The sequence below is a fragment of the Limanda limanda genome, chromosome 8 (assembly GCF_963576545.1).
Source record: "Limanda limanda chromosome 8, fLimLim1.1, whole genome shotgun sequence".
In the NCBI taxonomy this organism is placed as follows: Eukaryota; Metazoa; Chordata; class Actinopteri; order Pleuronectiformes; family Pleuronectidae; genus Limanda; species Limanda limanda.
In genome coordinates this window covers 2,196,839-2,208,762 of record NC_083643.1, presented here as the reverse complement: position 1 = coordinate 2,208,762, position 11,924 = coordinate 2,196,839, and the positions used below count along the sequence as shown (strand labels likewise).

Below are 11,924 nucleotides of genomic sequence, written 5' to 3'. Positions count from 1 at the left end.
CTGAATAATGTGTCTTTACTTTTATTTTGACTCTGTCGTCTGTGTCGGACTTTCTGTGAAGACAAAGAGACGAAGTGTCGTTCTTGGTTTGAAAGTCGTGTTCTTCAAATCACTGTTTTTATTTTCGTCAGTGGAGAAGAAACATTTCTCTCCCGTGTGAAAAAAAAGTTCTTGTTTGATTCATGTCTGTCTGTCGCTGTGTGCATCTGTGGCTGTGACGACTCAGAACAATAAACAGTCGGTGGCTCGTCCTCACGTTCTGCTGTTTGATGCTTTTCATTCAGAACCAAAAGAAAATGGTTTTTGTCATGTGGCTCCGTAAGTTACTGCACTGAAGGATTCGATTAAGATGGAAGATATATCTCCCCCTGGTGGCTGGCTAGAGTATCGCTCACACACCCCATCCAACCCGAGATCTTCCTGTTTGAGTTTTTCAATTATGTACTCTAATCACATGTGCTGTATGAGGTCACTGGGAGCTTGAATTCTGACCTTTAACCCCCAAAGATGAATCAGTCTTATTCTTGAATCCAACTGAACGTTTGCACTCAAACTGAAGAAATTCCCACAAGGTGTTGTTGACATTTTGTGTTCACAAGGCAACAATTGTGCTTTGTCAGGTCGCAGCAAACTCGACCTTTTACCTTTGACCACAAAATTTAAATTACTTGATCCTTGAGTCCAACGTTTGTTATTACTTACTTATTTATATGAATAAGGTAACGATACAGATGCCGACTCTTTGCTGCCGGACTGGATTTTTGTTTCTTATCACCACGACAACATGTTTGTGTCTTATTTATTCGTCTTTGTTACACGTGAGACGACTGTGAGCACACTGTCTCTGTATCTGATGTCGGCTCTGGCTGTTGAACCAGTCCAGGATCTCCTGTTTGTTCAGCTGAAGCCACTTGATGTTGGCTCTGGTTCTCTCCACCGCCTGTTCCACCGCCAGCGTCGCAGAACCGAACCCGGCGGCACTGTTCTGCTCCACGAAGTCCTCCAGCTGGGAGAGGGAGACACGGGAGAACAGTTCAGAAAGAACAGTCCCACTCTTACAAGTTAAGTTAGATTCAGTAACGACTTCAGACCTGTTGAAGTTCAGCGGCTGTGGAGAACCTCGCGGTGACGCCGCTGATCATGGAGGCGAAGGAGAAAGAGCCAACGCCATATCTGAAATATAATTCATTAAATCAACAACAGCTGTTTGAAGAAGACTTGAAACTAGAGACTGAGACATAAACTCCTTCATGTTTACTGACGTTATGAGGTGAGAAGTAGAGTCATTTTCTATAGACTTCTATAGAAACTACAAGTGGAGTCGCCCCCTAGTGGGCAGTGCACAGAAGACAGGTTTCAGGCACTTTCCAGACCCAAAGTCTATGTTTTATATTCCGACAACGAACAAATTTTGTTTACATTTGTGTGTGTCTTCTTCTCTTCAGGCAGAGCGATGTCATCCTTAGTTAAAAGTCACTGAAGTGAAGTTAAAATCAAATCTTACTCAACTTTTTTGTCTTTCTGTGGCGTCGGCGTCAGTTCTCGTCCATCGACTGTTTCTGAACCAACTCGACCCCGGACGTCTTCCAATGTCGAAAATATAATCCACAGTCAAAATCTTACTCACTGTGTGAACATGTACTCCCACTGATCCCGGACAAAGTCCCAGGCCAGACTCTGTCCCTCCCTGTTGCTGGCGACGGACGTGATGACGGAGGTGGCGTCCTGCTTCCGGATCATAGCTGGATTCAAGGTGTGAGACAGGAACCTGGGAACGGAACCAAGACGGACACGCTTCAGGGTTCAGTCCTGAAAAGTTTCAGACGTCTTCTGCACGGACACGCACCTCTGCAGCAGCTGCTTGTTTTTGGTGCAGGCCAGAGCAGACATGAGTTTGCTCGCCTCGCTGGCTAATGTGGCGTTCTTGAACTGGGACCAACCAAACTCCCACTCGGCCTCGTCGCCGGCCGCCACCGCGCTGCAGTACACGGTCGTACGCAGGTTCGGATGGATCCTGACGAGAGAGACGCAGTTAATACACTGACTGACTGGATATTATGAAAACTGATTCTCTCAGTGTTTGTGCACGTTAATCTGGATCTTTGTTGTGCGTCTGTGTTGGTCAGTGATTTCAGACAAGTTCAGAGAAGCGACTGTTGCATTTCACCATCCAGCATGAAGCTGCTCTGTTATCCACTCAGGTCACCAGTGGTTAGCCACTTTAGCGTTTCACAGTTTTGGGAAATGACCATCAGAGTTGAGATATACTGGAGTTAAAGCAAATCAACTTTTTCTTAGATCCATGACTTAAAAGAACATAAAATAGACCAACGGATTGTCTCTGGGGTTTTCCATCCACTGTTTGAACCAGGCTGTGGTCAAGCTCTGACATTCTGTGAGTCCTGTCTTGCAGCCCATGGAGATGGCATTGACCTGGTTGTACCTGCAGGGGGAGACAAACTTGTTAAAACATGTTGAGTTCCTAAAGTTCAACAGAAAAAAGTTGTCACGTGTTTGTAATGCTGTGGTAAATCACCCAAGAATCTATGAAATGTAGGTACCCTAACCCTAGAAAAATGACATAGTATTCAAGGTGAGTTTACTCACTGGTCCGTGAGTCCGTCAGGAACACGGGTCCAGTTTGATGTTATGTTCTTAAAGTGCAGAAAGAGTGGAGTCACCAGCTTCCTCATGTAGTTCTGGAGGTTTTACAGAGAGGAGAACGAAGGACGCTGGTTAATCTGAACTCAAACTGAAGCTGCTTGTCAATCAAAAGTACCAGCAACTTAATTAAACATATTCAGAACTGAGTATTTGTGAAGCAATTATAAATATGGAGGAGAGATAAACTTTGATTTACTGCTTTTCTAATATATTGAGTCAACGTCGGCCAATGACAAGAACAAATAATGTTTTCAAAATGTTCAATGTAAAGTAAGAAACAGACGTTACGAGCTTCTGCAGAGATTCTCTGTGAGATGATTGAGATTCACAAAGATCAACGCCGGTAAGTTACTAAGTTTTCTGATTCACAACTGTGAACGTGCTTCTTTGTGGGTAAAAAGATTTACAGTATCTTGATTAAGACCCTAGTTCTTCTGGTTGAAACAGAGATTCACTGAAAAACTTCATCTATTTGCTCAGATGTATTAAAATCCTACAGAAGTGAAACTCTGAAACACACAGGTCCCTCTACATATGATGTGTTGCACCTGCATTGGCTGATAAGCGTCAGTCCGGTCCAGCATGAGGTCGTAGTACTGCAGGTTGTTCAGAGCCGACTGCCAGGGCATGTACTCGGTCTCCAGCAGCAGGTAGGAGGTCGTCCTCAGAGCCAGAGAGGTGGAGATGAACCGAGCTCTGCAGAGACAAGAGCTCGTCACGGGATTGAGATACAAAACACATTCACACATATTGGTTTTGTGTATCTGTCTTTGAAATTGGTTGAGCTATAAAACCATCCAGACAGACCGGGTCATATTTATTTATTAAGTTTATGGATCCGTTGTTTGAATTTTGAGCACAAAGGTTACTGATGTCGTTCTACTGCTCAACGGTCACATCATAAGTGAAAGTAAACTTCAACGGATTCTCCTGAAGAACAGAGAACTGCAGGATTCTGTCGGATTCATTCACAACCGAGACGTCTGCTCTGCATGAAACCACAGTGTTGCATGATGGGAAAGATAAACTATTGTGAGGTAACGCAAAATAATTCAGAGAAACGTGAAACACACACGTACGAATGAAACCAGGCGTGAAAGTGAAGGGACGCACCTGGCCAGGTTGAAAGCATCGTCCACCAGCTGCGCTCTGTTGATCACCGGGATCACCTGCACCACAGATTCAGATCAGTCACCGGACTTTAAACACAAGCAACTCATCAATAAAACACTGAAGAAACAGAGGAAGCACAACTGCAACACTTTGTCAGTTTCTAGATAAATCTTTAGTAGCAACTTTCCCTTTTTCAGAGGATGCTTCACTGTACCTGGTGCTCGGACTCCAGCTGAGCGAGGAGCCGCTCCCAGTTCCCCAGGTCGTAGTTGACTCGGTAAAACCCAGTGACATTGACGTTGGCCAGAATCCACAAACCTCCAGTCTTCATCTCCAGGTTCACAGCTGACAGAGGAAAGACAGACGGTAAAAACAACCGGAAAGTTTTAGCTTCACAATTCATTAATCTACATTTCCTTAATTCGTGAAATATCACACACCTTCCTTTTCCATCAGCCACCACATGTCTCTCTGGACTTCACCGGACTTCATCCACCGAACAGGAATCATCCACTCGTACCTGAGGGTGGGGGGGAATACACTTTACATCCTGACTGAGGCAAGAGGACGAGGACACAAATGAATCCTTAAATCTTAAACTATAGACTAATCCCTGCAGACATCATGAAACATGCTGTGTACCTGTAAGGGGATTCCGCTGTGACCTTTGACTCTGGATCCAGCAGAAAGTGCTTCTGGGATACCGCTCCTGTTGTGGTATCTATGGTAACCACAGGGAAGCCCATCTGGAGCACCCAGCGGTTCATGATGTCACCAACTGGACCAGGAAGTGACACGTTGTTGGCTTCCACCACCTGATGGGACAAACTTAGTCTCGATTCAAAGGGGCTGCGTCACTTTTTTGAAAATATAGAAATCTTCCCTCTTACCAGTTGTAATTGTTGCCACAAGTCATTTCCTACTGTGTTGCTGTAGGCGAAGTGGTTGAGGTACCGCTGGAGACAAAAGGAGGAAGAGACAGGTTTTTACTGAATTGATAGATAGATAGATAGATAGATAGATGGATACTTTATTAATCCCGAGGGAAATTCAGATCATCCAGTAGCTTATACAGTTAAACACCTCACTGACATACAAACATAAATCACATACGGAGAATATATATACAGATACAGGAATGGAATGCAATGATGGGATAGTGTCAGTGTCCAGTAGGGAAGTGTTCTTGTGCTGCTGGAGTGGAAAGTACACTAAAATATATATATATATATAAAACAACAAAAATATATGCATATATAAATATATAAATATATAAGAATATGTAGTGGAATTAGAATTAGAGGAAGATTCATCACATCAACAGGTTTTTGTTGTAATATTTAAAAAACATACGCTGAGTCCCTGGACGAAGATCGACTCGGAGAGAAAATCAGACAACATCCGAAGCACGGCTGCACCCTGAGGAGATGACATGTAAATATAATAAAACATCAAACATAAACAGGAACCATTTATCCAGAGTATAGAATCAGATTAGTTTACTTTGCTGTAGGAGATGACGTCGAACTGTTGGCCGATCTGGTCTGGAAGGATGATGCTGTCTTCTTCTGAGGACAGAGGATGAGACGAGGTCAACGCGTCCACCGCAAACACCCGGTGGACGTCGTCAAGTATGATCAGGTCTTTCTGGAGCAGGGACAGAAACGGATCCAGATTATTCTCACGTTATGAGTCTTTAATGTGACGTTCTGCTCGGACCAACGAGTTCTGACCAGGTTCCAGGCGGGCTCGGCGTGATCGGCGCCCAGGTAGGACACGTAGGAAGCGAAGCCTTCGTTCAGCCACACCTCGTTCCACCAGCGCAGAGTCACCAGGTTCCCGAACCACTGCAGCAGAGAGTTCACCGATCACTGAGGGAACCGGACAACACACACACACAGGAGACGATACAAGAACAACGGGAGAGCAGGAGTTCACCATGTGGGCCAGCTCATGGGCGATGATGGTGGCAGTGGTCTCCTTGTTCCTGATGGACGAGGTCAGAGGGTCGTAGAGAAGATTGGTTTCTCTGTACGTCACCAAACCCCAGTTCTCCATCGCGCCAAAGTAGAAGTCGGGTATCGCGATTTGATCTGAGAGGCAGAGAGAAGATTTGATGACTCACAGTCACTGGACGACTGTGACCAGGCGCAGGAACATGGATCACCTCAGGAATGTGAGATGATGAGAGATGATGATGAGTCATAAGCACCTGACTTGCTCAGCGGGTAGGAGATGTTATAGTACGACTGGAGGAAGTCCAGCACAGGTCCAGTCACATTGAGGGCGTAGTCTCCTTGTCCCTGATCGATGGCCGACCGGCGAGCCCAGATACGGATCTGAAGACAACAGAAGATCTGGGTTATTTTAATAAAAAGATGATGAAAAGATAAACTAGAAAATAAACACTGAAATGATCAGTGTTTGTTACCGAAAGTGTTCACAGTGAAATCAAGTAATAATTGCATTTTGTTGACTTTAATGTCAATATTAAGTAGTTTAAGTGAAATGTCAATAGTTTGAAATTGTAAAAACAGAAATAAGAGATTGCAGAACTCAATAATCAAATAAGGTTATGTTTTCTGTTTGTCCACCAACCATGAGGCCGGTGGTTCGATTCCCGGCTCCTCAAGTCTGCATGCCCATACTGAACCTGATTGTTGCCTTCAGTGTGAATGTTGTGTAACAGAAAATCGTTTGTAATATAGACCACTTAAAATGATCGATAAGACTAAAATCAGTCAGAGGAACATTTAAAATCTGTTATTTAAACTCCTCATTACAAGTATTGGGTTGTGTTGTGAGTATTTGGTTGTGTTTTGACTCTTGGGTTGTGTTGTGAGTCTTTGGTTGTGTTGTGAGTATTTGGTTGTGTTGTGACTCTTCGGTTGTGTTGTGAGTATTTGGTTGTGTTGTGACTCTTTGGTTGTGTTGTGAGTATTTGGTTGTGTTGTGACTCTTTGGTTGTGTTGTGACTCTTTGGTTGTGTTGTGACTCTTTGGTTGTGTTGTGACTCTTCGGTTGTGTTGTGAGTATTTGGTTGTGTTGCGAGTATTTGTCGACAAACTGATGATGTTAAAGTGAAGAACACCATTGAGCCGGTTACCAGAGTGTCTCCTTGTGTAGCACTGAGGTTTGTGTAGTCACAGACGATGAGGGCGAGCAGATACGTCGACATTCTCTTCGTCGGCTCGAACGTGGTCTGAGTCACGGCCACTCCGTCGATAGTTGTGTTCACAATTTCTAAAAAGAAAAGCGGATGAAAGTTAAAGTGATATCTGATTTTGGAGAAGACTTTCCTGGTTTGTGTCTCATGGATCCTCTGGGGTCCGTGCTGCCTTCACTGACCTCTCTCCATCCCGTTGGACAGGGCCACGGTTCCAGGAGGATGAGTCAGCGTGATGTAGAACACAGCTTTCATCGCCGGCTCGTCGAAACACGGGAACGTCTTCCTGGCGTGAGTCGGATGCATCTGAGACGTGGCGATGATCCTGTGGAATTCAATTTGACCGGTTTTTAAAATCATCTCAACCAAAACTGGTTTAGAGGAGAGCAGGAGTTAAAGAGAACGTACTTCCTGGTTCCGTCCTCTTGGTACTCGCTCCTGTAGAACCCGGCCAGGTCGTCAGCCAGTTCTCCGGTGAACTCGGTGAACAGCTGGTATCTCTGACCCGGAGTCAGGTCCCCGTTCAGCTGGATGACCAGGAACTGAGTGTCCGGCTGTAACCAGGTCGCCTGGACGCCGGGAGCAGAGCCGTCCCCTGGTGGGGGGGGGGACACGAGGAAAGACTGAGTGAGAGTTGGTCACAGATAAAACCATCAAGAATTAATAACTAAAATAACCACAAACACAACTTTTAGTCTATATTCATTTAACAGAGTTTGTTAGAATAGTTTGTGTGTATGTATGTGTGTGTGTGTGTGTGTGTGTGTGTGTGTGTACCTGTAGTAGTGACACTGACCAGGTGTGTGTGTGTGTGTGTGTGTGTGTACCTGTAGCGGTGACTCTGACAGTGTGTGTGTGTGTGTTTGTGTGTGTGTATACCTGTAGTAGTGACACTGACAGTGTGTGTGTGTGTGTGTGTGTGTGTGTGTGTGTGTGTGTGTGTGTGTGTACCTGTAGCGGTGACTCTGAGAGTGTGTGTGTGTGTGTGTGTGTGTGTGTGTGTGTGTGTGTGTGTGTGTTTGTGTGTGTGTGTGTGTGTGTACCTGTAGTAGTGACACTGACCAGGTGTGTGTGTGTGTGTGTACCTGTAGTAGTGACACTGACCAGGTGTGTGTGTGTGTGTGTGTGTGTACCTGTAGTAGTGACACTGACCAGGTGTGTGTGTGTGTGTGTACCTGTAGCGGTGACTCTGACAGTGTGTGTGTGTGTGTGTACCTGTAGTAGTGACACTGACAGTGTGTGTGTGTGTGTGTGTGTGTGTGTGCGTGCGTGTGTGCGTGTGTGTGTGTACCTGTAGTAGTGACACTGACAGTGTGTGTGTGTGTGTGTGTGTGTACCTGTAGTAGTGACACTGACCAGGTGTGTGTGTGTGTGTGTACCTGTAGCGGTGACTCTGACAGTGTGTGTGTGTGTGTGTACCTGTAGTAGTGACACTGACAGTGTGTGTGTGTGTGTGTGTGTGTGTGCGTGCGTGTGTGCGTGTGTGTGTGTACCTGTAGTAGTGACACTGACAGTGTGTGTGTGTGTGTGTGCGTGCGTGTGTGCGTGTGTGTGTGTACCTGTAGTAGTGACACTGACAGTGTGTGTGTGTGTGTCTGTGTGTGTGTGTCTGTGTGTGTGTGTGTCTGTGTGTGTGTGTATGTACCTGCAGCGGTGATTCTCACAGTGTGTGTGTTGTTCAGCACGGTGTAGTTGAGTTTGTTGGAGTGAATCAGGATCAGTTGTGTTTCCTTCACACACTCAAACTCCACTGTGGATTTTCCTGCAGACGCACAAAAGAAGGAGAAGAAAAGCAGAAGCTCAAAGATGACAAGTGGTTTTAACTAATGTTGCAGATTATACACGACCTAAAGCTTATAAAAAATAAGTTATGATCATATGTTAGGAATTTACTAAAAAAACTTCTTATTTTAATGTTTCATGTTGTTATTTACAGACTAAACCTGCAACAGATGAAAACTCAGTGTGGTTCAATCTCACACTTTCACAAGATGGAGGCAAACAACTCGTCTGATTTATGGTGCCTCATGTTTTTTAAATAAAATAAAGAATTCTTTGAAACGACCTTCGCTTTGTCCACCAGTGAATTCGAGGCCGGTGAACAAAGCACAAGATGACGAGAGAAGGATTACAAAATAGGAATATGACTTTACATCGGAAGCATGTGCTGTAATGAAATAAAGCTATAAAAGTCGATGGCACCAATAGAGGCTTGAAGAATGTGTGTTTCCATCGTGTGAGGTTTTATCTGTTTACTGGGACACGTGAGTCCAGAGCAGATAAGAGACTTTGATCACCGGTGAAGATGTAGAGGCCGGAGGTCGGGTCACGGCTGAGCCGAGGCCACAGGCTGATGTCGTAACGTTCAGGGACCAGAGCGCTGGAGAGACGATGCCTGAGCACAACACACAACTCCACTGAGCAGATATATACACATACATCTAATACATCATGTACAAAATAATTTTTTATAGATTTATGAACAGAATTTGTTCACAAACCGGATAAATCACCTCTGTAGGTTTCAGGTTAGGGTTTAAACCATGAATGTAAATAAAGATGGATGATTTGACAGCATATAGGATAGGTCATAAACCCACCTCCTCCATGTTAGCAGATGGGACATGCACCCGTAATACACATAAAAGATGTTGTCTGTCAGTTAGGTTGCTCTCATCCCACTGATGTTTGTTTCAAATGTTCATGTTTCTGATGAGTTTGGTTCTTATTAGTTATTTGATGATGTACAAACTGGGTGAAAAGTCATGATTGACAGCTTAAGTCACAAATGAAATCAATTTGAATCTGTTAAAGCTGAGTATTTAGTTACTTTACATTAGTTTCAAACCTGTGAACAAAATAACAATTGATCAACCAGATACAGCGAAACATTAATATCAGGGATCACTATCGTCAAAGTCATACATTTGCAATGAGTTAACGCTAGCGGGAGATTATCAAGGATAATGATGGTATGATAAAATAATAAAATAATAAAAGACAGGAGATAAAGGTGAAATAAAGACCAAGTCGTAAAATACTAAAAGAGGATAAACTAAAGATAAATTAAAACAGTTTTAAAAGAGAGGAGATAAAGATGTTAGTTTGGTTTTAATTAGTAATGTGGCTGAAACATTATGATTGACAGCTGAGACAGACTCCAGCTAACGTCACCAGCACGAGACGCCCGCTCCCGGTAGGAGAGGCAGTGGGCGTCTTCATCTCCAGTCTACGATTGGTTCTTGCAGCAAAGGAGAGAGAGAGAGAAGTGTCCGTCACCTACCTGTCCCAAGGAGCCGTGACGTCATCACCCCCGTCCCCCCCCGTCAGGGCAATAGTCCACAACGTGACAATGGTCGCCACGGAGACCAAGGCCAAGACCACGCACAGAATGCACAACTTTCCGACTCTGCAGCTTTTCCCCATGTTCCGACTCGCGGCGAGCAGGTTTCCACACTGAGAGCAAGAAACCAGCCGCTGTGGGAAAACTAGCTCGCCTGGTTCCTGTGATGCAGAAGTGATTCGTCATCGTCATTATCTAACACATCATTTATTGGCTGTTGACAAATCAGTGATAAAAACACGTCTGCTGAAGGTTCACAGGCAGAGGACGTTAAAGGTTTTATTGTCTTTCTCTCACGATGTTCACAGGTCAAAGCTTTAGTTCAGTTCAGCTGTTATCAGGGTCTGCACAGCACGTGTGTGTGTGTGTGTGTGTGTGTGTATGTGTGTGTGTGTTCTAATGTCCTCTCAGCTTCATGTTTACTGGATGTAACTACACATTAATTCCTCTCTTAAGCCCTTTTAAAGGCAAAATTTACTTCATAATATACTGAAATACTGTAAATTTAAGATTTAGAGAAAGCTCCACTATAAGCTGATGTTTGGAAGTATTTAAATTTGTCTGTTTATTTTATCCGTTTCTTTTGCCACTACTTTTGAATGTTCTTTTATTTTATCTCTTTGAATTTAGATTTTATGTAATATGATTTTGCTGTCATTGATTTTAACTGAATTTGTTGATTTTAACTGACATTGTAATCCTTTACTTCTTGTCTGCGTTTGTTCTCCTGGTGAAGCACTTTGTAATTAATGGCTTTTATTATTATTATTATCAGCAATATTTTACTGTATCTTTTACCTATGTCTTTTAATCAAATTGTTAAATGAGTTTATTAAGACAAAAGGGGAAAGGTTCAAGTTTATTAAGACCTTCTGCCAGAGGGTTTATGTTTTTCACTTGTTTGTTTGATTGTTTGTTTTAAACAGGATTATGGGAAAATTGGATGGGAACCAAATTACATCTTGGTCCCGATCCAGGACCTTTTTATTACTTTCTAAGGACTTAGAGAATAATCATGATCATTTAAAATGGGCATATTTTATGGACTGATATTCATGAGTTTGTGTGATTTAGTAGTATTTGAGTTTAGGGACCGTTGGGCCTTGGCCGTGCTTTGTTTATTCTACTTTTCTTCTTGTATACCTGTCTATCAATTTCCTGATTGATTAATATCGTATTTAAAGGTGGTTTGTATATATATTTTTTCATGTGCACCTGCAATCCTTGATGGAAAATAAAAATATACATATATTTAAGAACAATGAAAACAAGAATGTCTTCAACTTTATCAGAAATTATTTTGTATTGTGACAAGAAAATAAACATCCACTCTTTAAATTACAGAAAAACAGGAGAAAATAATATTATTAAATACAGAGCTGATATGAACAGAAGAGGATGAACATGTTTTTCTTTACACGACATTACGAGAACAAAACTCAGAGTCTTTGACATGTTACAAAAAATCTCCAATTGTGAGAAAAGACTTTTACAAAACCAAACTGTAATTTTGTTAATTTCAGAGATTTTGTCTATTTAAAACTATGATTTAAAAAAAAGTATAAGACAAACGACAACAAAAACATCTTCTATCCGGCTTTAAATATCAACACATCATTACTGACTATGCTTTATTTT

The 11,924-nt window shown here is 42.9% G+C and overlaps 1 protein-coding gene across 1 annotated transcript; it reads right to left on the bottom strand.

Moving 5' to 3' along the window:
- Positions 1 to 799: 799 nt before the first annotated feature.
- On the bottom strand, positions 800 to 10,369 carry LOC133009018 (aminopeptidase N-like). Its single transcript, XM_061076420.1, has 23 exons — positions 10,227 to 10,369; positions 9,241 to 9,338; positions 8,589 to 8,705; positions 7,352 to 7,538; positions 7,126 to 7,268; positions 6,884 to 7,020; positions 5,990 to 6,116; positions 5,716 to 5,870; positions 5,511 to 5,624; positions 5,281 to 5,424; positions 5,131 to 5,196; positions 4,668 to 4,733; positions 4,420 to 4,592; positions 4,218 to 4,297; positions 3,992 to 4,122; positions 3,778 to 3,833; positions 3,213 to 3,360; positions 2,608 to 2,699; positions 2,333 to 2,443; positions 1,847 to 2,014; positions 1,628 to 1,768; positions 1,092 to 1,173; positions 800 to 1,006 (listed from the first exon to the last, which is right to left on the bottom strand). The coding sequence occupies exons 1-23, from the start codon at positions 10,367 to 10,369 to the stop codon at positions 800 to 802; spliced, it is 2,886 nt and encodes a 961-aa protein (XP_060932403.1).
- Positions 10,370 to 11,924: the final 1,555 nt, after the last annotated feature.

Bases quoted from the DNA above. Each gene is read 5' to 3' on its own strand.
- LOC133009018 (XM_061076420.1), bottom strand. From the start codon at position 10,369: ATGGGGAAAAGCTGCAGAGTCGGAAAGTTGTGCATTCTGTGCGTGGTC. The intron at 5,871-5,989 runs GTGCTTATGACT...TCTGCCTCTCAG, and splicing joins CTACCCGCTGAGCAAGTCAG to ATCAAATCGCGATACCCGAC. The intron at 2,015-2,332 runs GTTGGTCTATTT...CTCTCTCGTCAG, and splicing joins GAAAACCCCAGAGACAATCC to GATCCATCCGAACCTGCGTA.